The sequence below is a fragment of the Oryctolagus cuniculus genome, chromosome 21 (genome assembly GCF_051225735.1).
Source record: "Oryctolagus cuniculus isolate XC-2025 breed Fujian yellow rabbit chromosome 21, ASM5122573v1, whole genome shotgun sequence".
In the NCBI taxonomy this organism is placed as follows: domain Eukaryota; kingdom Metazoa; phylum Chordata; class Mammalia; order Lagomorpha; family Leporidae; genus Oryctolagus; species Oryctolagus cuniculus.
Genome location: NC_142887.1, coordinates 17577077 through 17600440, shown reverse-complemented (window position 1 = coordinate 17600440; position 23364 = coordinate 17577077). Strand labels below are relative to the sequence as shown.

The following is a 23364-nucleotide window of genomic DNA, read 5'->3' as shown; positions in this document are numbered from 1 at the left end:
TCTGGTATCCTGGAGAGGCAGAGTTCCCTTGGAATAAAGAAGATGCTGATAGAAGATATAAAAAGGTCAAAGCCATTTACTTTGAATTTGAACCAGAAGTGTCAGTGTGAAGCCTGGAGGTTTTTATATGAGAACATTTCAATTGTTTGGAAAAATGGAATTAAATTTGTTTAGTTCGGTGCAAAAATTTCTGAAATCATACATATGAGGAACCTTAAAAAAAAGTCCATGGAAAATGTCTATTATGTAAACACTATACATGAATTTTAAAACATTTTCTATCAACATTTTAATTTGATGTGTCTCGATTTTTTTCTGCAGATTTATTAAAGTGCCTTTATAGTATTTTTTTATGGTCTCATTGCACGTACAATTATTTGTCTGTCCACATGTTTATAATCCTTCCCATAATCACAGGGGCCTCATCCACACTGCTCACTGCATGTCCCCTCAGTGTCTGTAGGTATGTGTGAGAATGTGGGTCTGTACAGGTACCTGGCTTACTAGCTCTGTCCATTGAGAAGGTCTAGAAACGTTAACCAATGCAGTAGAAATGTCTTCCCTGGAATCCAGATTGTGGTCTTGGTACACCATCTCTCCCGAAAGAAGCCAGGGTTTGTGAGAAATGACTGATTCTAGGTCTACTGCGAGACGTGTGGGAGAGCCTGGGGCACCAGGGAGGCCTGGAACCAGGTGGTGAGACAAGTAGTGTTGGACGTATCAGGGGCCGCCAGGGAAGCGGCTTCCTGGCGTGAGAGGAGACGCTCAGCATCAGTGTGGGTGGTCACTTCAGTGGATTGAAACCGTGAAATATGCTAAGATCCATGGATTGAGGCGCTCATCGCTGGGGGACGAAAGGACCCCAGACCAATGATTTTGAACATTTACAAGGGGAAGGAGGGGCCGGCGCCATGGCTTACTTGGTTAATTCTCCTCCTGTGGTGCCGGCACCCCATATGGGCGCCGGGTTCTAGTCCCGGTTGCTCCTCTTCCAGTCCAGCTCTCTGCTGTGGCCCAGGAGTGCAGTGGAGGATGGCCCAAGTGCTTGGGCCCTGCACCCCATGGGAGACCAGGAGGAAGCACCTGGCTCCTGGCATCGGATTGGCGTAGTTCCGGCTGTAGCGGCCACTTAGGGGGTGAACCAACGGAAAAAGGAAGACCTTTCTCTCTGTCTCTCTCTAACTCTGCCTGTCAAAAAAAAAAAAAAAAAAAAAAGCTATGCCAAAAGGCCACGTGATTCTAGAAGGCGTAGTTGCGCCACAATATAAACTTGGCTTTTAATTCTGTTTTTCTGTGAACGTTTGGAAATGCCCTCATGTACTTCTTTAAGCGGCTCGTTTGTTTCACGTGATGTTGAGAATGGGCAAGGTTTACAGCTCCCAGGTTAGGAAGCAGGTACAATAGCCGTCTACTGGTTTTCCTCTCCTCTGTGAAGACTGGCGCGCCCTTTGTTTCTTTGTGAAGTCAGGGGCAGGAGTTACTCCCTGCGGCTGTCCCGTGCCTTAGAATCCTGTGTGTGTGTGCCTGGAGAAGTTCAGCCACTCCGGTTTTAAGGAGCGTCTGCTGCGGGTCTGTCAGAGTGAACACCCCCAGGAAACCCTGTGCTGTGGAGCCCACGGTGTGGGAGAGGCGGGCGCTGAGCAAACAGGTGGACACTCTGGCCTGAGGACGTGGAGAGCAGCACAGAGCTGACTGACTGGTCAGGGAAAGGCTGCGGCGCCGCTGAAACAGCCGAGGCACAGAGCCCTCCCAGGGGCGTCTGAGCGGAAACCAGGAGTGAGGGGGGAACAGGGCACACGCCTCCTGCACAGGGACGTTCCTTTGGAACCGCACGGGGCTCGAGGGTGCGCACAGCCTGCTCACGGAACACGGCGCCGGGAGCTAGTGTGCCCGGGGCCTGCGCCTAGTGAGAGCAGTCAGAACTGATGTGAGAAGGTGATGAGGTGAGACGCAGGGGCAAGAGTCGGGAACCCATTGGAGAATGTGGTGCCATGCCTGAGCCTTGTCACTCGAATGCTGCTGCCGTTTTGAGGACAGGCTGTGGAAGAAGGTTCGGAGCTGTAAGGTTAGGAGGCCGCTGCTGTAACACGGGGCGGCGGTGGGGGGTAGGAGGAGGCAGTGAGCGGTAGCAGTGGTCGCCTCTGTGTCCTGGAGGTAGCCCGGTGACAGCGCCCGCCGGCAGGCTCTGTGTGCCTTCTGAGGGAGGCCAGGGTGCTCGGAGGGCGGAGCCTCACTGGGAGGTGCGGCGCCTGTTTCTGAGATGGGGTGGCTGTGGGGGGAGAAGTCTCGGGTGCTCCCAGATGTCCACGTGGGGTGGGAAGTAGCAGGTGGTTATCCAGTGGCTCTTCAGAAAGTTTGGAGAAATGGAATTAAAGGTAGTTGACTTTGGTGCAGACGTTTTTAAAATCCACAGTTTTTTCCATAATACAAATGTTCCATCTATTATGAAAAGAGAACTTTTGCACTAAAATCAGCTCATACTGTTTCCGTGGAATTTTGGAGTACCTTTATACGGGTCTGGAGTTGCAAGAACACTGCTCTTGAAAATAAACTGGGCTTTGGGCTGGAGCTGTGGTGTATCAAGTAAAGCCACCGCCTGCAGTGTTGTTATCCCATAGGGGCGCCGGTTCGAGTCCCAGCTATTCCACTTCCGATTCAGCTCTCTGCTGTGGCCTGGGAAAGCAGTGGAAGATGGGCCAAGCCCTTGGGCCCCTGTACCTGTGTGGGAGACCTGGAAGAAGCTCCCGGCTCCTGGCTTCAAATCATCCCAGCCCTGGCTATTTCGGCCATTTGGGGAATGAAGACTTCTCTCCTCTGACTCTGCCTCTCTGTAACTCTGCCTTTCAAATAAATTTTTTAAAAAGCAAAAATGAACTGGGCTTGTCGGTGTGAACAGGTAGTACCTGACCTGAGCTGGGCGAGCCGGCAGCGGCGGCGCGTGTGAGGAGCAGGGCTGCTGCCCCGTGTCCTGCAGAGGTGCGCCTCGGCCTCGGCTACTTGTACACCTCTTCCTTTGCCTCCTGAGGATGGGCGAGCCGACCTGAGGCCAGAGCCAGGACCGCCGCTCAGATCTCAGCAGTGCAGGCTGGTGCTGGTGTGGACGCAGAGGCCACCGCTGGGCCGCAACTGCCCTGACGCTGAGCCCAGCACCGTGAACCGCGTCTGTTCCGCACGCTGTGATTATGACTGGTGTGAGTGAAGAGCAGCTAAGTGAAGCTTTTGTTTATTTTTAAGCTTTATTATTTACTTGAAAGTCCGAGTTACACAGAGGAGAGGCAGAGAGAGAGAGGTCTTCCATCCGCTGGTTCACTCCCCAGTTGGCCACAAGGCCGGAGCTGCGCTGATCCGAAACTAGGAGCCAGGAGCTTCTTCCAGGTCTCCCATGTGGGTGCAGGGGCTCAAGGACTCCGGTCATCTTCCACTGCTATCCCAGGCCATAGCAGAGCGCTGGATCGGAAATGGAGCAGCCAGGACTCGAACCGGCGCCCCTGTGAGATGCCGGCACTGCAAGTGGTGGCTTTATCCGCTACACCACAGCACTGGCCCCAATGTGAGATTGTAAAGTCTTAATTCTTATCGACTAGTTTACGTTTATTTTTTCCCAGGAAAGCTTTGACCTGGAAATACTACGCAAAGAAAATTCTTTATTACCTGCGGCAACAGAAAATCTTAAACAATCTGAAGGCCTTCCTTCAGCAGCCCGACGACTATGAATCATACCTTGAAGGTGGGTCTTTCCCCATTCCCAGTGTTCCCACGGTGGAGGAGTGGGCTTGAAGAGCAGTCCCCGGGGAAGACTCCCCACTGATGGCGGATGCGAAGCAAGCCAGGGACACGGTGTGACAGGGAAGGGGCGGGCTGGGGAATGTGGAGTGGAGATTTTGGCAGAGTGAAGCTGCCAGCTAGGGAGACAGGGCCTTTCAAAGATGCACAGTTGGGTCAGAGTCGGGGAGCACTGGGTGAGCGAGTGCCGTGGGCCTGCCATCCTGAGCTCTCCATCATTTCCACGTCAGGGGCAGATGTCTCCACTTAGTGTCCATGTGACCACAAACAAGGCCCTTGGGCTGTGGGCGGAGCCCGCTGAGGACAGCGTGTTCAGTGAGGAGAGAGAAGCCAGCGGACAGCAAGGTGAAGGGAGTAGCCTTGTGTTCTCATTAAGTCGAGTGGAAACAAAGTGTGACTTCGTTTTTTAAAAACTATTTTTAATTCCTGGCATGTTACATAAACACTCATAAATCGTGGTTATGAAATACAGTTTGTTCACGCTCACTCCCTGCTCCAGTGGTTTCCCTGGTTCGAGGCTGTTTTGCCCTCTCCTGGTTTCTCATAGTCTTGTCCCTCTGCGTCTGTTCTCGTGGGCACCGCAGCTCCCGGCAGCATCGCTCTCAGTCGTCCTCACCTCCCTGAACCCGTCCCCCTCTCCCGCCCTCAGCCTGTAGCACGCCCACACCCATCCAGCCTGAAACCAGCCTGTCCCTGCTCCGGGGGAGTGAAGCCGGCAGCACGGACAGCTGACTTTCTATTGAACATTTCTACCTACTTTTCAGTGCCCGTAAAAACCTGGTCCTCTGCCTAGCTCCCAATGCTTCCCGGTACTTTACAGAGTGTTCCCTTTGCCTCAGCCAGGCCACTGTCCTCACAGATGCCCCATAAGCTCACCACGTTTGTGGGATCCCTCTTCTAATTCCCTCTTGAAAAGCCCACGCACCCTCCAGGGCTCAGCTGCACTCTCACCTCCATCACGTCCTGACCAGCTGGTTGTAGATGGAACCCCCCCGAGCTACTGCCGTGGTGTTTCACAGTAAACGTTCTGTGTCTCTCTCTCCCACTACTCACTCAGTTCCTCTGTCCCTTGTGAGACCCGTGGTGTGGCGTGCTCACTCTGCACCATGCAGGGCCAGTGCACGTGTGAGCCCAGTACCAGGGAGATCTGTTTGCATTGCTTAAAATCTCTGCCTCTCCACCCTTACTCTCTCCTGTGCACTGGAGTTGGGAGTCACCCTTCCTTGTGTTTATTTCACAGTCAAGAAGTGTTTGATAAGCACTATTTCCTGTATCTGTGTATGAAAGCAAATTTGTGTTCATATTTTTAAAATTTATTATTTTGAAACAACACACCCAATGAGTACTGTAGATAGATGTTGGGAAACCACACAAGGGCTTTCAAGTCGCTGAGTGGCCGTTGGTGCCAGCGTTCTGTCCTTGGTGACTCGCTAGTACAGAGCCAGTACCTTTGAAGCGGGGTAGGGGCTGTAGCCTTGGGTGGAGCTGACCTCACAGCAGTGCAGCATGGACTCCTTGAGCCCGCAAGTGGAGGCAGCCCCACGGAGGCCCAGGAGCCAGTCCTTGGCCAGTGGCAGCACTAGGACTGGGGTGTGGGTCTCTTTTTTTTCTTTTTTCCCCAAAGAAACCTTTTATTTAAGGAATACAAACTTCATGCATTTCATGAGTACAACTTAAGGAATATAGTATTCTTCCCAGCTCCACTCCTACCCCTCCTCCTCCTTTCTCTCCCATTCCCAGTCCCAGTCTCCACTGAGATCCATTTTTGATTAACTTTATATACAGAAGACCAACTTTATACTAAGAGTTCAACAATTTGCATGAAAAATGAAAAAAAAAAACCTGTTCAACAGTCGAGACAAGGGCTGTTCAATCATTGCATCTTGAAGTTAATTTCACTTTTTCTTCTTAGAAACTTAATTAACTTTAAAGAAGCACCCAAGAATGAAGCCTCTTTTGTGAGCACTTAGACATAATTATAACACAACTCTGAGGACAGAGGTCCCACAGGGGAAGTTAGTGCACGGTGACTCCTGTTGTTAGTGTAACAATTACCGCTCTTACGTACGACGTCAGTGTACATCACGTGAGGCTCTTGACGTGAGCTGCCTAGGCTATGGCAGCCTTTTGAATGGTGTTGGTCTCCTGATGCCCGTTCAAGTGCTGTCACTTCCTTGGAGCATTACAGGGGAATCAGGACCCTGAGCTGGTCTGAGATCTCCTGACTTAAAGATGACTTGAGGGCCGGCGCCGTGGCTCTCTTGGCTAATCATCTGCCTGTGGCGCCGGCACCCCGGGTTCTAGTCCCGTTTGGGGCGCCGGGTTCTGTCCCAGTTGCTCCTCTTCCAGTCCAGCTCTCTGCCGTGGCCTGGGAAGGCAGTGGAGGATGGCCCAAGTGCTTGGGCCCTGCACCCATGTGGGAGACCGGGAGGAAGCACCTGGCTCCAGGCTTTGGATTGGCACAGCGCCGGCTATAGTGGCCATTTTGGGGGTGAACCAACGGAAGGAAGACCTTTCTCTCTGTCTTTCCCTCTCACTGTCTAACTCTACCTGTCAAACTCTACCTCACTGTAATAAGAAATGGGAGCGTGCCATGTAGCACACAGTGTTTGGAGTCCATGACCTCTGAGAAAGGTTTGGATTACTGGGGAGGCGGAAGTGATGTGCAGTCTCCTTTGTTAAGACTGTTTGTTCCTCCTCCTTAGTGTGTCAGCGGCGAGGCCTGGCGTCCAAGGTGGAAGCTTCTGCAGGGCTGGTGTGAAAGCCACGGCCCAGGGTGTCTGGGATCCGGTGACAAGCTAGTTCCCAACAAGGTGGAAGTGAGATTTACTCCGTGCCTCTTGTTCCCCAGGCGCCGTGTATATCGACCAGTACTGCAATCCGCTGTCTGACATCAGCCTCAAAGACATCCAGGCCCAGATCGACAGCATCGTGGAGCTTGTCTGCAAAACCCTCCGGGGCATCAACAGTCGCCACCCCAGCTTGGCCTTCAAGGCAGGTGTGGAATCACTTTGGACCTGGCTGTACTTGCAAAAGAAAACCCGGAGGAGTAGGGCCGTCCGGGAAGCGTGGCAGTGTGCTCCTGTGATGTGACGAGCACTTGTTCACTGCAGGTGTTGGAGACCCAACACTGTCTCCTCTGCCTGCTAGAGCCACTGACAGGACAGCATGGGAGTGGCTAGGCGGTTGCCCGTATCTGGGGTGTCAGGGGTCCCTAGGGGTACTGGTCATGCCTTGTCTGTGCTTGTGTCCCAGAGTAGGGCTTTGTGTTTCAGGTGAGTCCCCCATGATCATGGAAATAGAGCTCCAGAGCCAGGTGCTGGATGCCATGAACTATGTCCTATATGACCAGCTGAAGTTCAAGGGGAATCGAATGGATTACTACAACGCCCTGAACTTATACATGCACCAGGTATGTACGGGTGTAAGCAAAACAATACTGTGTCCATGTATTCAACCAACTACACGTCGAAAATAATCAGGAAAAAATAGTAACGGTGTCTGTACTGAATTGTTGTCAGTGTTCTGTATGTGGTACAGTGTAACAACTGTGGCCCTCACATTAGCTGCCATAAAGAATCAGAGAAAAAGGCTTAAAGCAGGGTGTGCATAGCTATCGTGTGCTGTTTTATATGAGGCACTTGGGCAGCCTTGGGCTTTGAGACACTTGGGAGGTCCTACAGCCAGTCGCCCGAGGATAGTGGGGGCAGCTGTGCATCTGTAAGCTCATCGGTGGTGGGCTGCACGTGTCTTAGGACCAGCGCTGTCCTTTCCGTCTCTGAGTGCACAGTGAAACTCACTTCTCCCTCCTCTGCAAGGACACTTCTGTGGGTTTTAACCGTTTCGCTGTGGCATGTACTTTGTCTGCAGTCCCTTGAGGTAAGTTCCTGACCAGCAGGAGATGTTTCCTGAGTCAGCTTGGTCTGTTTATGTCCTGGGCATACCGACCGTGAACCTGATCGGGGCTCTGCTTCCCCTGGCTGCTGGCGCAGTGGGAAGAAGGCTGGAGTCTGGCTGCATCCAGTTGCCACGTCTTGGATCCTTCACTTTGCATTTGCGTCCCACGTGGCTTTGTGTCGGGATCTGTTCTGTGGCTCTGTCTGCTACTTTGGCTTTGTTTTGTCGTCTCTAACAGGCTTCTCAAATGGTCTTCAGTGCTTCCTGGAAGAAGGAGGGGCAAAGCAGGGCTTGGCTCGCTCTCCCTGTGCAGGGCCGTGCAGTGAGGTGTTCTGGCTCTGTGGTGTGTGAGGAGGCACAGGCGATACAAAGGAACAAAGAGCCTGGCTGTGTTCCAGCAAACTTTATATGGATGTTGATTTTCTTGTCACAAAATAGCACTCCTTTGATTGCTTTTTCAAGCATAAGAAGAATAAAACTCCTTTTGTGCAGACTGTACAGAAGCAATGCTGGGCTGGATGTGGCCCAGGGGGTGTAGTTTGTTGGCTCTGGATCTAAATCAATAAAATATTCCTTTCCTTAAGCCTCAGAGATGAGCACCTTGCCTGGACCACAGTAGGTAAGAGTGCGCTTGGAAAGGGCGAGAAGGGCCTTTCAGCTCTGCGAACTCAAAGCGTTTTCCCCTCTTTAGGTTCTGATCCGCAGAACAGGAATCCCGATCAGCATGTCTCTGCTCTACCTGACAATTGCCCGGCAGCTGGGAGTCCCACTGGAACCGGTCAACTTCCCAAGTCACTTCTTATTAAGGTGGTGCCAAGGCGCCGAAGGGTAAGACATCTGTGTGGTCCTGAGGGCTCGGTCCTGGGGTGCCCAGACAAGGCTGGGTTAGGCGTGCGTGGACAGGTTACAGGCTGGACAGGGGTGGGGATGGCACTGTGCTGGGTCTTGCCTATGTGGGTGTCAGTGTTTGGGTGTGACACTGTACTGGAGCGACATGGGTGTTGCCGTGAGGGGAGACGGGGTGAGGGGCACCCTGGATCTTTGTGCGTTCCTACAACTGCCCACGAATCTACAGTTAATTCCCAATTAGAAGTTTAACTGAAAGAACGCAGGACTAGGACTTCAGAGTGTGTGACTCTGCAGGTCCCTTGGTTCCAAAGCAGATCGGATCAAAGAATCTCAAGTTCTTCCCGTTCTTTGTAAAATCTTTGCTCCCTCCCACACACATGTCCAAGAGAGAAAACGGGAACCAAGTTCACCTTAGGCAAGGTTGGTGACTGATGTGAAACTTAGAGCATTAGTTAATGAGTTCTGGTTTGTTTGTTTGTTTTTTTTTAAGATTTTATTTATTTGAGAGGTAGAGTTACAGTGAGAGGGAGAGACAGAAAGGTCTTCCATCCACTGGTTCATTCCCCAAATGATTGCAACGGCTGGAGCTGCGCCGATCCAAAGCTCCTTCCGGGTCTCCCACGTGGGTGCAGGGGCCCAAACGGCTGGGCCATCTTCTACTGCTTTCCCAGTCCCTAGCAGAGAGCTGGATCGGAAGTGGAACAGCCAGGTCTCGAACCGGAGCCCATATGGGATGCAGGCACTGCAGGCAGAGGCTTAACCTGCTGTGCCACAGCACTGGCTCCTGGTGTCCTGTCAGGCAGAAAGCTCCTTTCCAGTTACAGTCTAGCTTTTCTCAGGTATAGTGTAGCTTTTCTAAGCTAAGTATTTCCGTCAGAAAGGTAGAAGTTTCTTTTCATTGAATCAGCTATTCAGAGAAAGAAGGTAGCAGGTACGTACTTGGATCCCGTTCTTTGAGCTGTTTCCTGGTGATGAGCTCTGAGATGCTGTGGTGAGTCTGTGAACAGTTCAGTTGACCGTCCTCAAGCTGGGAGGTCAGGCCCTGCTTCCCCTGCGCCTCATGTTCCTCCTCTGGAGAACAGGATCAGTGGTTTCCATAAAGTCGCTCAGACAGTTCAGTGAGATCACCCAGTGTTTTCCATGCCTGGCAGGGTGTCTGATGCCACATAGAAAACGACAGGTGGTGTCTGTACGTCTGCCTCCTAGTTTGGGAAATGAAACATTGTATGAGGATACTTCAAAAAGTTCATGGAAATGGAATTAATAGATAAGTGTTTTAGTGCAAAAAAATTTGAAATTCATGCACACAGGAGTCTTCGAAAAGTTCACGGAGAGGCTGTTTGAGGATGCTTGCCTCCCATGTCAGAGTGCTTGGATTGAGTCCCAGCTGCCTCACTTCCAGTGCTGCACACCCTGGGAAGCAGCAAGCGATGGCTCAAGGTCTTCAGTCCCTGCCATCCATGTGGAAAACCCAGTTGGAATTCCCGGCTCAGCCCTGGCTTTTGGTGGCATTTGGGGAGTGAGCCAGTGGAATGGAAGATCTCTCTGCCTTTCAAATAAATGAATGAAGAAATACATAAACAAACTGAACAAACTTTGTAAGAAGATCTGTGTATTTATTTCAATGGCAGAGTTACAGTGAGACAAAGAGACAGGGAGAGGGAGATCCTGCATCTGCTGTTTCATTTGCCAAATGGCTGCAACGGCTGAGGCTGGACCAGACTAAAGCCAGGAGCCAAGAGCTTCTTCTGGGTCTCCCACGTGGGTGCATGGGCCCAACCACTTGGACCATCCTCCACTGCCTTCTCAGGCGCACCATCAGGGAGCTGGATTGGAAGTGGAGAAGCTAGGACTTGAACCAGTGCCCATATGGGATGCAGGTTCATGGAGGAGTGAGCACTTTGTTTATTGAGTAGGAAGTCAGTTAAGACACCACGTCCTGTATCAGAGTACTTGGATTTGATAGCTGCCTCTGACTCCTGACTCCAGCTTGCTGCTAGTGTGCACCCTGGGAGGCAGAGGTGACGGCTCAAGTAGTTGGGTCCCTGCCACCCACATGGAGCTGGGGGTGGAGACTGAGTTGCCGGCCTTTGCTTTGGCCCAGCCCTGGCTGCTTTGGGCATCTGGGAGTGAATCAAAAAATGGGAGGTCTCTCTCTCTCTCTCTCTCTCCTTGCCTCTAACAAATAAATAAAATTTTTAAAAGATATTTCATGGAAAATGTATGTTAGGAAAAACTGTGTGTGGGTTTCTAAGGTTTCTGTGCTCAGATAAGCTTGTCTTCGTGGGCCAGGTAGGTGTGGTGGGAGCCCCGGGGTCCCTCCCTCCTGCGTCCTCTCACTCCTGCCATGGCATCCACCAGCGCTCATTCATCCCGAGCCACGTGTGTGCTTCCTAAGTGACCGTACAGGATGCCCTTCCGTCCCAAACGTGTGTTCCTGAAGATGTCCTCAATGGCTGCATGTGGGCTGTAGGCACCCATTTTCCTTATTTTAAATTTAAAAAATCGTATTTTAGCCATTCCCTTCCCCCAGATAACCAATCTCTCCAAATACAAGAGGCTTCAGAAAGTTCATGGCAGAATGGAATTTAAATAGAATGCAAATTTTCCACAAACTTTTTGAAGCTCTCCCATATTTCTAAAATATTCTTAAATGCCTATGTAATGACCTACCAAGGAATTCTGTGTAATAGAAAGCATTTAAAACACAGTTTGCCCTATTATTTACCACTGCTAAAGGGAGGGTTTGCTATCTTTTTAGCAGGATCATTTTCCCTTAGGCCACGATGCATGTACACTATAATGCAAATGACAGATAATTTGTGAGTACCCTGGGGCGGGTGATGGAAAGGTGCGCTGCCCCCCCCCCCCCCCAAGACTGCTCGCTCTGGGCCCTGCACAAAGGCGATGTGGTCTCATTTGCTGTGACTTTATGATTAGCCCCAATATCCACTAGAATGAGACCCCCATCAAACTCCTCCAAATTGCCTTGGCTCTTAGCTTTTCTTTTCTGTGTAGAGAGTCGGGTATCGGGTTCCTTACGACCCTGTGTGGATGCTGGCTGGATGAGATGCCTGCATTAATATGGGGAGCATGGTTAGTGTGCCACTGTTGAGTCTGTCTGTGAACATGGTCCTCTCTCTACTTATGTAAGTGATCATTAATGTCCTTAAAAAGATTTCATCCTTTGAGCTTTTGAGCTAATGTGTTGTCAGATTTATCCTTAAGCACCTAAAATTTTTGTACTATTTATAAGCAGTAATGTTACCGGTGAATGGCAAGGTTCTTGTCTTCGCGCAATAAAGAATTCAGGCATGAGACAGAGTAGTGGAAAGTAAAGTAATTCAGGCGTGAGGCAGAGTAGTGGAAAGTAAAGTAACAAAGTTTATTAGGGAAAGGACATCTATAAGAACGGATGGGCACCTCTCCAGGCAGAACCTGAGAGAGAGCGCCCAGTCTACATTTAGGCTGGGGTTTTGGGTCTTCACACATTTCCTCCTGAAACAAAGGATTTTATGGATGTAAATATTAAGAAGCTCCTATCTGAGTTTTCTCCTGAAGGTATCAGACAGGAGGAAGGCTAGCTGGCGCCATCCTGAGTTTAGAGGAAGGGTGAGCAAGACCCCCTGGAGAATTAGGATCGGGAGAAGGGTATTTGAAATGCAGATACTGGGCTGCATCTGGAAGATTGTGGAATATTGTCAGGCAGAAGGGGCGGGACACCCCCCCACCCCCGGGCAGGTTATCGGGTAGAAGGGGGCAGGGCAGGATGCGAATACTGGGCTGCCCCTGAAACATTATCGGGATGACTTTGAGATGCAGATGTATATGCTAGACATAGATGTCTTTTCTTTAGTCCTTTGTCACACACACACACACACACACACACAAGCTCATGTCTGACTTCCTACCTAACAGTAATTTTTTGTATTCTAAGTGTTGATGTTGTGCAGGGCTGTGGTTGGTACTTACAGAGGTCTGATACTCAGTGTCTTTACTGAATAAATTATTAGTGCTAATAATTTGTCAGCCTTTGCATTTCTATATAGGTATTCATAGTGTCTGTGAATAGTAGCAGTTTTGTTTCTTTTTGTAGCCTTTAATATTGTTTCTTTTTCTTATCTGCTCTGTTACTTAGATTATTTTGTACAGAGTTGAATAGAAACAGTGATAGCCAGTACCCTTGCCTTGGATACGGTGTTCAATGGAATGCTTTTACAGTTTCATCAGCAAGCATATTAACCTTTTGTTACAATTAGGAAAGCTGCCCTTTTTTTTTTTTTAAGATTGATTTATTTATTTGAAAGAGTTTCACAGAGAGAGAGAGAGAGAGAGAGAGAGAGAGAGAGAGAGAGAGGTCTTCCATCAGCTAGTTTACTTTCCAGTTGGCTGCAATGGCTGGAGCTGCACTGATCCGAAGCCAGGAGCCAGGAGCTTCCTCCAAGTCTCCTACGCAGGTGCAGGGGCCCAAGGACTTGGGCCATCTTCTGCATTCCCAGGCCATTGAAGAGAGCTGGATTGGAAATGAAACAGCCAAGACTTGAACTGGTGCCCACATGGGATGCCAGACCTGCAGGCGGTGGCTTTATCCACTACGCCACAACACTGGCCCTGAAAGCTGCCTTTTAAAATCTTAGCTTGCTAGAAGTTTCACTATTAACTAGGTATTATGTATTTTTTATGTCTTCTGTGTGTCTGCTGATGTGATCAAGGGAATTTTCTCTTTAGTGTGAATGGGTAGAAATAGATTTCTTAATGTTCAGCTCTGCTGGCATTCTTAGTGTACATCTATATCTTAACTTTACTGTTTTAATGATTTTTTTAAAGATTTATTTATTTGAAAGAGTTATATGGAGAGAGGAGAGGCAGAGAGAGAGAGGTCTTCCATCCGCTGGTTCACTCCCCAGATGGCTGCAACGGCCGGAGCTGTGCCGATCCGAAGCCAAGAGCCTCCTCTGGGTCTCCCAAACGGGTGCAGGAGCCCAAGGACCTGGGCCATCCTCCCCTGCTTTCCCAGGCCACAGCAGAGAGCTGGATTGGAAGTGGAGCAGATGGGTCTTGAACCAGTGCCCATATGGGATGCTGGCGCCTCAGGCCAGGGCGTTTACCCACTGTGCCACAGTGCCAGCCCCTTAATGATTTTTTTTTAAAGATTTATTTATTTGTTTGAAAGGCAGAGTTACAGAGAGGCAGAGGCAGAGAGAGAGAGAGGTCCTCCATCTGCTGGGTCATTCCCCAATTTGCTGCAATGGCCGAAGCTGCACTGATCTGAAGCCAGGAGCTTCTTCCAGGTCTCCCAAGCGGGTACAGGGGTCCGAGGACTTGGGCCATCTTCCACTGCTTTCCCAGGCCATAGCAGAGAGCTGGATCAGAAGCGGAGCAACTGGGACTCGAACCGGCGCCCATAAGGGATGCAGGCAGCAGCCTCACCCTCCACGCCACTGCACCGGCTCCAAAAATGATTTATTTTATTTGAAAAGCAGAGAGACAGAAAGATAGATGGATATATGTGTATAGATAAAGAGAAATCCTCCCTCCATCTGCCAGTTCATTCCCCAAATGTCCATAATAACTAGGGGTGGTCCAGGCTGAAGGCAGCAGCCAGGAATCTCATCTGAGTCTCCCAGGTGGGTGACAGGGACCCAAGCACTTGACCATCTGCTGCCCCCCAGGTACATTGGCAAGAAGCTGGATTGGAAGTGGTGTGCCCAGGACTCAAACTGGCACTGATAAGGAATGTGGGTGTCCCAAGTAGCAGCTAAATCCACTATGTCACAGTGTTCACCCAAAAGTCTGATTTTAATTTTTAAAGGACATTGCTGTATTAGGTTTGTTCACATTTTTTATGGGATTTTTTTTGCATTTATGCTCATAAATGACCTTGACCTGTAAATTTATGTTTTTCATGTGGTTCTAGCCTCATAAAAATATCGAGGAATTCTTTGTTTCTGGAATATTTATATATACCCTACAACATGGCAAGAGCTGGGCTATTTATACAACTCAAGGAAGAGATCCAACTAGGCATTTGGGGGCCAAAGAGGAAATCTTATGTGAAGATCACAGTGAAACAGCTGCTCACAGGAAGCACAAGTATCCCGGAAACAAAGCCACCTGAATGCCTCTATGAGCCCCGCGGGGCACCCTTGGCAGTGCACTAGAACCTGTGTCCTGCTCACTGCTCCACTCAGCATGGGCCAGACCCCCGGGACAGGTCCCGAGGAGGAACAGCCTGACGCAGTGCAGGGCCACAGCACAGGGTGCCCGCCTGAGGCGGTGTTGGGCTCAGCAGGCCTCAGACTTCCCTGCTTGTCAGCAGAGCCAAGGACTGAAGCCTGGTGTGAGGGGCTGTAACTTTAATCAGACCCTTTAGGGCCCAGGATGCATAGACAGTTAGCTACCGCGAGTGTGCAGAATTAATGAACTCCCTCGGGCATTCCACACACCTGTCTCCCTACAGAACTCTGATGGATACTCCTGGCAGGGAGCTGTAAGATTTATCTTCCTAAAAAGCTCTGTTAGATGTTGCCCATCAGTGCTGCCTCTTAATTTCCAAGTCCTGTGGTCTGGGCCCAGCAGGGGCTGCACAGGGCGTCAGGCTGTAAGCTTCGGACCGGTCCTTGACGCTGTGAGCAGGAGTGTCGCTGTTAACGTTCTGTCTCTGACTTGAGCTGCGTAGCATAGGGATGTCAGGCGTTGAGTTGAGATTTCATTTGGTGTTTGGCCGTTCGGCAGGGCAACCCTGGACATCTTTGACTACATCTACATCGACGCCTTTGGGAAAGGCAAGCAGCTGACAGTGAAAGAGTGTGAATACCTGATCGGCCAGCACGTGACCGCGGCGCTGTATGGTGTGGTCAACGTGAAGAAGGTGCTACAGCGCATGGTGGGGAACCTGCTGAGCCTGGGGAAGCGGTAAGGTTTTCCGGAGCGTGTGCAGGGTGTGTGTCTTCAGGGCCCCCCTTGCCCTGCAGAGCAGCCTGTGCAGGGAGCACCCCTGTGGTCCCACGGAGTGGCGAGTGTGGTGGCTGTAACCTCCGCCTGTCCCCCGTGACAGCAAGCTGTCTGCAGCTGGTGCGCACAGGGACTGTGCTTCGAGACCTTCACGAGACTTGGAGAAGCATTCTTCAGTGCAGGAAGATCTCGGATCGTTTTCAGAAACAGGATGTTCTCATGTTCCGTTTTCTGTCTTTTTTCTTTATAGCATTTATTTATTTATTTATTTGAAAGGCAGACATAGAGAAAAGGACAGTGAGGTAGAGAGAGAGGTCTTCCATCTGCTGGTTCGCTCCCCAAATGACCACAACGGCCGGAGCTGGGATGATCCGAAGCCAGGAGTCGGGAACTTCATCCTGGTCTACCACATGGGTGCAGGGGCCCAAGCAATTGAGCCACCTTCCTGCTTTCCCAGGCCATCAGCAAGGAGCTGGATTGGAAGTAGAGCAGCTGGGACTAGAACCAGAGCCCATATGGGCTGCTGGAGCCCTAGGGAGAGGCTTAACCTATGCCGCAGCGCTGGCCTCAATTTTCCGTCTTTTAATTTGTACCTTTTAATCTCTCAGATGGGAGAACAAAAATATAAAATGATCTTTCTTCTGAATCTAAAGAAATTTGTCCTGCCGGGAAGACTGAAAGCTGTAGTTTGTATGTTATAGTAATAGTTTTCTTCCTGGTGATGAGATTTTTTTTTAACAGACTTTATTAGAGCAGTTTTAGGCTGACTGCAAACTTGAACAGCAAGTACAGAGTTCCCGTTGTGGCTCCTGTCCCTACTTCTCTACTACCGGTAGCCCCAGCAAAGTAATACATCTGCTACAGTCGGGGAACCACCCTGACACAATGTTCTCAGCCCGAGCCAGTGGTTTGTGTTAGGATTCACTCCTGCTGTTGTCCATCTGTGTATTTGGATACATACATAGTGACTTGTGTTTTTACCATTTTTATCATTCACAGTAGTTCCACTGTCCCTAAAAATCTTTGTTCAAAAAACATTTTAAGATTTATTTGTTTGTTTGAAAAAGAGTGATGGAGAGGGGAGAGAGAGAGAAAGAGATCTTCCATGTCTACATTAGCCAGACCTGTGCCAGGCCAAAGCCAGGAACTCCATCCTGGTCTGCCAGGTGGCTGGCAGGGCCCAGACTGTTGGGCCATCATCCACTGCCTTCTGCAGCACACGAATAGGGAGCTGAGTCAGAAAGGAGCAGCAAGGCCCGGAGTTCCTGCTCTCAGATGGGACGCCAGTGTCACAGCAGACGCTTCACCCTTGTGCCACCACACTGGCCCCCAGAGTTCCATTTGTAATTATTTCAGTGTTATTGAAGTGCAAACATTCATGATTTTAATTTAATTTAATGTCCAGGACCAAAATGGGGTACAAAGTTTATATTTTTTGTGTATTTTGTTGAGAACATTGTTAACTGTTTGCTGAGTAGTGGGAGTACCAGAATCAAGAACATCTGGAATTTGTGTGAATTATTTTCAAAGTGTGGGCCTTGTGTTCAGAAGCAGACGGGATGAGACTGGTGTTTCTCTGCTAGGGAAGGCATTGACCAGTCGTACCAGCTCCTGAGAGACTCCCTGGACCTGTACCTGGCGATGTACCCGGACCAGGTGCAGCTGCTGCTCCTGCAGGCCAGGCTCTACTTCCACCTGGGAATCTGGCCAGAGAAGGTAATTATTTTACTTTGATATTTTGCCCTTGCCTTAGAGAGGGAAATCCTAGGTTGAAAGGCGACTCTTACAAGTTCATCCTTGTCTTTACAAGGGGAATGAGTGCAAATGTATTCAGAGTCTCCCATTGACCAACCAATTACATTTTTTTCTGTCTTCTTTCATTCTAAGTAAAAATTGGTTCCACTGCTGGGAGTTGCCTGTTCTCTGTGTCCAGCCCTTAAACACCTGAAACCACTAGGCTGTGCCCTGCCACTCACCCCCAGGTGGCCCACTCAGCAAGGGGAGCACAGCCATCAATGCCCAGCCCCCACCCCTGCTGTTAGCGTGAAAACTTGCCCATCCCAAATACCCACACTGGACTCGAAAGGACCGGTTGGTTTTGTTTTTGCTGTTCCATTTGGGTCTGCTTCACTTTAGAATGCCGTCCTCAGCCAGCAGCCGGCACTTGCCGAAGGCTGCAGCACACAGCCAGAGCTGCTCTGGAGTGAGCAGTGCGCATGGCACAGGTTCCGGCCCAGTAGGCTGCGTGCCTGTCACCTGGTGATGAGCCACTTTGTCTGTCTAGGAAGCTTTCATTTGGGACGCTCAAGGATGTCAGCATAAACGGACCTGCCTGTGTTTTGGGCACTGGTGAAATCTTTCTGCAGAGCCCAGGGCACCCTATCTGTCCACCACACTGAGTGACCATGGGAGCAGAGCTGGGGAAAAAGCAGACTTCTCACCTGCCTGCAGTCCTGTCGCCAGGAGTCCGTGACTGGTTGTTATTTTTGATACCGGGATGCGCGTAACTAATTCCTGCCACTGTTTACTTAAACTTGTAGAGCAATGTCGGGACGGTTTCTGAACCACAGAGCAAGCTTCTTAACCTATGCTGTTCATGCCCCCTGCCTCTCCCCATCCCCTGTAAATGAATCACGGTTAGACTGAGACGTGGTGCTGTTCACACACACACACACACACACCATAAAAATCACGGTTAGACTGAGACGTGATGCTGTTCACGCACACACGCACACACACCGTAAAAATCACGGTTAGACTGCGACATGATGCTGTCCATGCACCTCCCCGTTCCCATCTCCCAAGACTCATCCCAGTCCTGGCCCTTCACTCCATCTGCCAACACTGGCGTCCTGCGAACACTCAGGATTGCCCTCCTGCCAGGCACACGTCGCCAAGGCAGGTTCCAGGACTGTTGCACATGGAATGGTTTTCCTTGGAGTGCTTGGATGTCCCTCGTGCAGAGCTCAGGAAAGAACAGTGTCTCATTCTCCATGCATCCGCAGCTCCCCCTTTGTAAAGAGAGGATCTGGCTGAGGGACACCTTGGACCCCCATTGAGGACAAACCTGGGGGTGCCCGTGTAATTAGAGAAGGTTTCTCTGCAGAGGCAGGGCTCGGGTGGACCTTGGAGGAAGAGGAGTAATTTCAGAGTGCAGAAGACGGGATACTGCAGAGGTCAGTGTGATGAGGGCTCGCGTACAGATGCACTTGTATGACGCACGTGCGTATCCACAGGTGTTTCCATCTCCGTGCACCTGCTTGTGTAGACAGGATTTCTACAGGGGCGTGAGGTCTGTGTTGTGGTGGCTTTGACCGTATTAGGTAAGGGTAACATTCCCGAGCTGAGAGGCCCTGAAGATTTCCCTGCTTTCCACGGAATTAAGTCAGGAGGAGCAAAGAAACAGGCGTGCAGGTGCCCCTGGTCCCTGGCGCAGGAACCCAGGGTTTTGTGGCGGTGATGGAAGTAGCGTGGCATGGCCAGTTGTAAAGCCACAGACACTGGAGACACTTCTCTGCTCAGCAGCTCTGTGGGGTTGAGACTGTTGCCGTCCTTCTGTCTTCTGAATGTGAAACTGAGGCTCTGAGAAGCTGAGTCACTCGCCGTGGTCTCCTGCGCGTGTGTTGGTGGCGCCAGGGGTTCCTCAGTGCCAGTGGTCCCAGAACCCACTCCAGGGCTTCACCCCTGGGGGTCACGGCTAAGGCCAGATGGGTTCTGAAGAAGCACGACGGGCCCTCCCACTTCCTGCTGCCAGACCCCCTCTTCACCTGGGGCCACAGTTCTCCTGTCCTCCTGTCTGCATTTCTGCCCAGACCTCCTCGCTGTGGGAAGAAAAAGAGCACTTGGTGCCAGCTTCTCCATGTCTCCCTGCGGCCTCCTCCTCTCCCTCCTCCCTGCACAGCTGCACAAGAGCCTCGCGCCAGGGCTCCTCCCCAGAGCAAGGGCGTCAGGGCATCCGCTCCTGTTCCTCCTCCGCACCGCTGTTCTGGCCAAGGTTGCCAGGTCAGCCCTCTCTCACACTGTGAATGCAACAGGTGCGTCTGCTGCTTTCTCTCATGGTCACTGCAGGGTCCCCACCCCCACCCTTCCCTCCATGCCCCTGGGCCTCTCTGTCCTTTCCAGGCTCCAGGCTGAGGGTGGCTTCTAGAGTTTTCTCACTCTCTCCTCTCCCCAAGCTGCCCTGTCTCTGGCTCTCTTGCAGGTGGTGGGCATGGGCTGTTGACAAGGGCCTGTTTGCAGCCTGGGTCAGTGCACAGGCCCCTGCTTATCTCCTTCCCTTCTCTGAGCCCCTCAGGCTGTTACGTGCAGTGTGTCCCTTCACTTTCTGACCCTCTGAGTGGCTCCCCAGCTGCCCTGAAGGTCAGGTTCTGGCTCTTGGGTGCAGCTTCGAGGCTCCAGTGGCCTGACCCTGCCTGCCCAGCTGAGCTGCCTCAGCAGTGTCCTTTGGTGCCGTGTGCCGCACCAGCCACGGCCTCCATCTGCACAGGCTTGGCGTAGCCTCTGTGCACGCCACGTGCGTCTGCCAGGCCACCTCTGCCTCTGCCCGCTCACGTCTGCTGAGTCAGCAGGACCTCCTGCCGCCTGGGAGACCCCTGCCCTGGACCCTGCAGAGGTCGGGTTCCCTCCCCCAAGCTGCCTGTGCCTGCCCTCCGTGGAGCCTGTTCTGAGTCCACGGTGCAGTCCTTTCTTCCAGGGACCACATCTGCCGGCTCCTGGCAGCAGCCATTCCCTGTGCTGAGGAGGCACAGTTCCTGGATGTTGTGGGTGCTAAGAAATTTCTTTCTAATGAGTGGTTTTTTTTTTTTTTTATCTTTTATTTAATGAATATAAATTTCCAAAGTACGACTCATGTGTTACAATGGCTTCCCCCCCCATACCGTCCCTCCCACCCACAACCCTCCCCTTTCCCACTCCCTCTCCCCTTCCATTCACATCAAGATTCATTTTCGATTATCTTAATATACAGAAGATCAGCTTAGTATACCTTAAGTAAGTATTTCAACAATTTGCTCCCACACAGAAACATAAAGTGAAAAATAATAGATGATTTTTTTTTTAAATGATGATGAATTCAGATCAGACCTATTGTCATGTTTAATCCCAGTGAGAGTCAAGTTGGGAATTGATAATTTCTTTTTTTTTCTTTTTTTTTTTTTACAGAAGATCAGTTTAGTGTACATTAAGTAAAGATTTCAATCGTTTGCACCCCCATAGAAACACAAAGTGAAATATACTGTTTGAGTACTCGTTATAGCATTAAGCCTCAGTGTACAGCACGTTAAGGACAGAGATCCTACATGAGGAGTAAGTGCACAGTGACTCCTGTTGTTGACTTTACAAATTGACACTCCTGTTTATGGCATCAGTAATCTCCCTATGCACCAGTTATGAGTTTCCAAGGCTATGGAAGCCCCTTGAGTTCTCCGACTCTTATCTTGTTTAGACACGGTCATAGTCAAAGTGGAGGTTCTCTCCTCCCTTCAGAGAAAGGCACCTCCCTCTTTGAAGACCTGTTCTTTCCACTGGGATCTCACTCACAGAGATCTTTTTGCCAGAGTGTCTTGGCTTTCCATGCCTGAAATACTCTCATGGGCTTTTCAGCCAGATCCGAGTGCCTTTAGGGCTGATTCTGAGGCCAGAGTGCTATTTAGGACATCCGCCATTCTATGAGTCTGCTGAGTATCTCACTTCCCATGTTGGATCACTCTCCCCTTTATTTATTCTATCGGTTGGTGTTAGCAGATACTAGACTTGTTTATGTGCTCCCTTTGACTCTTAGTCCTTTCATTATGATCAATTGTGAACTGAAATTGATCACTTGGAATAGTGAGATGGCATTGGCACATGCCACCTTGATGGGATTGAATTGGAATCCCCTGGTATGTTTCCAACTCTACCAATTGGGGCAAGTCAGCCCGAGCATGCCCCAAATTATACATCTCTTCCCTCTCTTATTCCCACTCTTATGTTTAACAGAGATCACATTTCAGTTAATTTTCAACACTTAAGAATAACTGTGTGATAATTACAGAATTAAACCAGTCATATTAAGTAGAACAGGCAAAAAAAAAAATACTAAGAGGGATAATGTATTAAGTTGTCCATTAGCAGTCAGGTCTGTGCTGATCAAGTCACCATTTCTCATAGTGTCCATTTCACTTCAGGAGGTTTCCTTTTTGGTGTTCAGTCAGTTGTCACCGATCAGGGAGAACATATGGTATTTGTCCCTTTGGGACTGGCTTACTTCACTCAGCATGATGTGTTCCAGATTCCTCCATTTTGTTGCAAATGACTGGATTTCGTTGTTTCTTACTGCGGTATAGTACTCTAAAGAATACATATCCCATAATTTCTTTATCCAGTCTACCATTGATGGGCATTTAGGTTGGTTCCAGGTCTTGGCTATTGTGAATTGTGCTGCAATAAACATTAGGGTGCAGACCGCTTTTTTGTTTATCAATTTAAACTCCTTTGGGTAAATTCCAAGGAGTGGGATGGCTGGGTCGAACGGTAGGGTTATATTCAGGTTTCTGAGGAATCTCCAGACTGATTTCCATAGTGGCTTGACCAGTTTGCATTCCCACCAACAGTGGGTTAGTGTCCCTTTTTCCCCACATCCTCGCCAGCATCTGTTGTTGGTAGATTTCTGTATGTGAGCCATTCTAACCGGGGTGAGGTGAAACCTCATTGTGCTTTTGATTTGCATTTCCCTGATTGCTAGTGACCTTGAACATTTTTTCATGTGCCTGTTGGCCATTTGGATTTCCTCTTTTGAAAAACGTCTATTGAAGTCCTTGGCCCATCTCTTAAGTGGGTTGTTGGTTTTGTTTTTGTGGAGTTTCTTGATCTCTTTGTAGATTCTGGTTATTAACCCTTTATCTGTTGCATAGTTTGCAAATATTTTTTCCCATTCTGTCGGTTGTCTCTTCACTCTCCTGTTTCTTTTGCAGTACAGAAACTTCTCAATTTGATGCAATCCCAATAGTTGATTTTGGCTTTGACTGTCTGTGCCTCCCGGGTCTTTTCCAGAAATTCTTTGCCTGTGCCAATATCTTGAAGGGTTTCTCCAATGTTCTCTAATAACTTAATGGTGTCAGGACGTAGATTTAGGTCTTTAATCCACGTTGAGTGGATTTTTGTGTAAGGTGTAAGGTAGGGGTCTTGCTTCATGCTTCTGCACGTGGAAATCCAGTTTTCCCAGCACCATTTATTGAATAGACTGTCCTTGCTCCAGGAATTAGTTTTAGATCCTTGATCAAATATAAGTTGGCTGTAGATGTTTGGATTGATTTCTGGTGTTTCAATTCTGTTCCATCTAATGAGTGGTTAAGAAGTGTTACACCTGATTAGATATGAATGAAGGAGCAAAGAGGACAAGCAGAGTTTACAGAAAGGGGACAACTCGTCCCCTCTAGAAGCTGGTATTTGGAGAACAGGCCCATGTGCTGGGTGTGTCCTGACCAGCACACTGAGTGCAGTTCTTTAGCCTGCGGCACGGCTGCCGGGTAGGGGCAGGCCCACAAGTAGACCTCACAGGCAGGTGAGCGTCAAAAAGTAGAGCCAGCGTCCAGAGAGCCTCCTCACGGAGGGGCAGAGCTGGGTTGGTCAGCTGCCCCATTTGTGGCTACGTTGCAGAGGGGGCAGCCAGGGCCGTGTGTTTGCTTCCTGCTGGGCTGCTTTGGAGCTCAGCAGCAGCCCTGAGTCGTTGAGTCAGAGACCGCGTGGCCCGCAAAGCCTCAGGTGTTGACTGCTGCCTCTGCAGATAGTGAGTCCCGGCTCCCAGAAGAGGCGCAGCGGAGGTGAGGGCTCCGACCCCCAAGGCTGTGGACACTTGGATTCCAGGCCGGAGCACTTGGTTGGGATAGCGCAGTGTCCAGCTGT

At 50.1% G+C, this 23364-nt stretch overlaps 1 protein-coding gene across 2 annotated transcripts in view; it reads left to right on the top strand.

Annotated features, from left to right (window-relative positions):
- Positions 1 to 23364, top strand: part of FBXO21 (F-box protein 21) — a 44855-nt gene that overhangs the window by 7445 nt on the left and 14046 nt on the right. For both annotated transcript variants that reach the window (XM_002719805.6, XM_002719806.6), the window contains exons 4-9: positions 3606 to 3727; positions 6635 to 6781; positions 7059 to 7195; positions 8372 to 8508; positions 15265 to 15444; positions 17067 to 17199. In XM_002719805.6, the coding sequence (XP_002719851.1) occupies positions 3606 to 3727; positions 6635 to 6781; positions 7059 to 7195; positions 8372 to 8508; positions 15265 to 15444; positions 17067 to 17199 (856 nt within the window). The remainder of the gene's footprint in view (positions 1 to 3605; positions 3728 to 6634; positions 6782 to 7058; positions 7196 to 8371; positions 8509 to 15264; positions 15445 to 17066; positions 17200 to 23364) is intronic.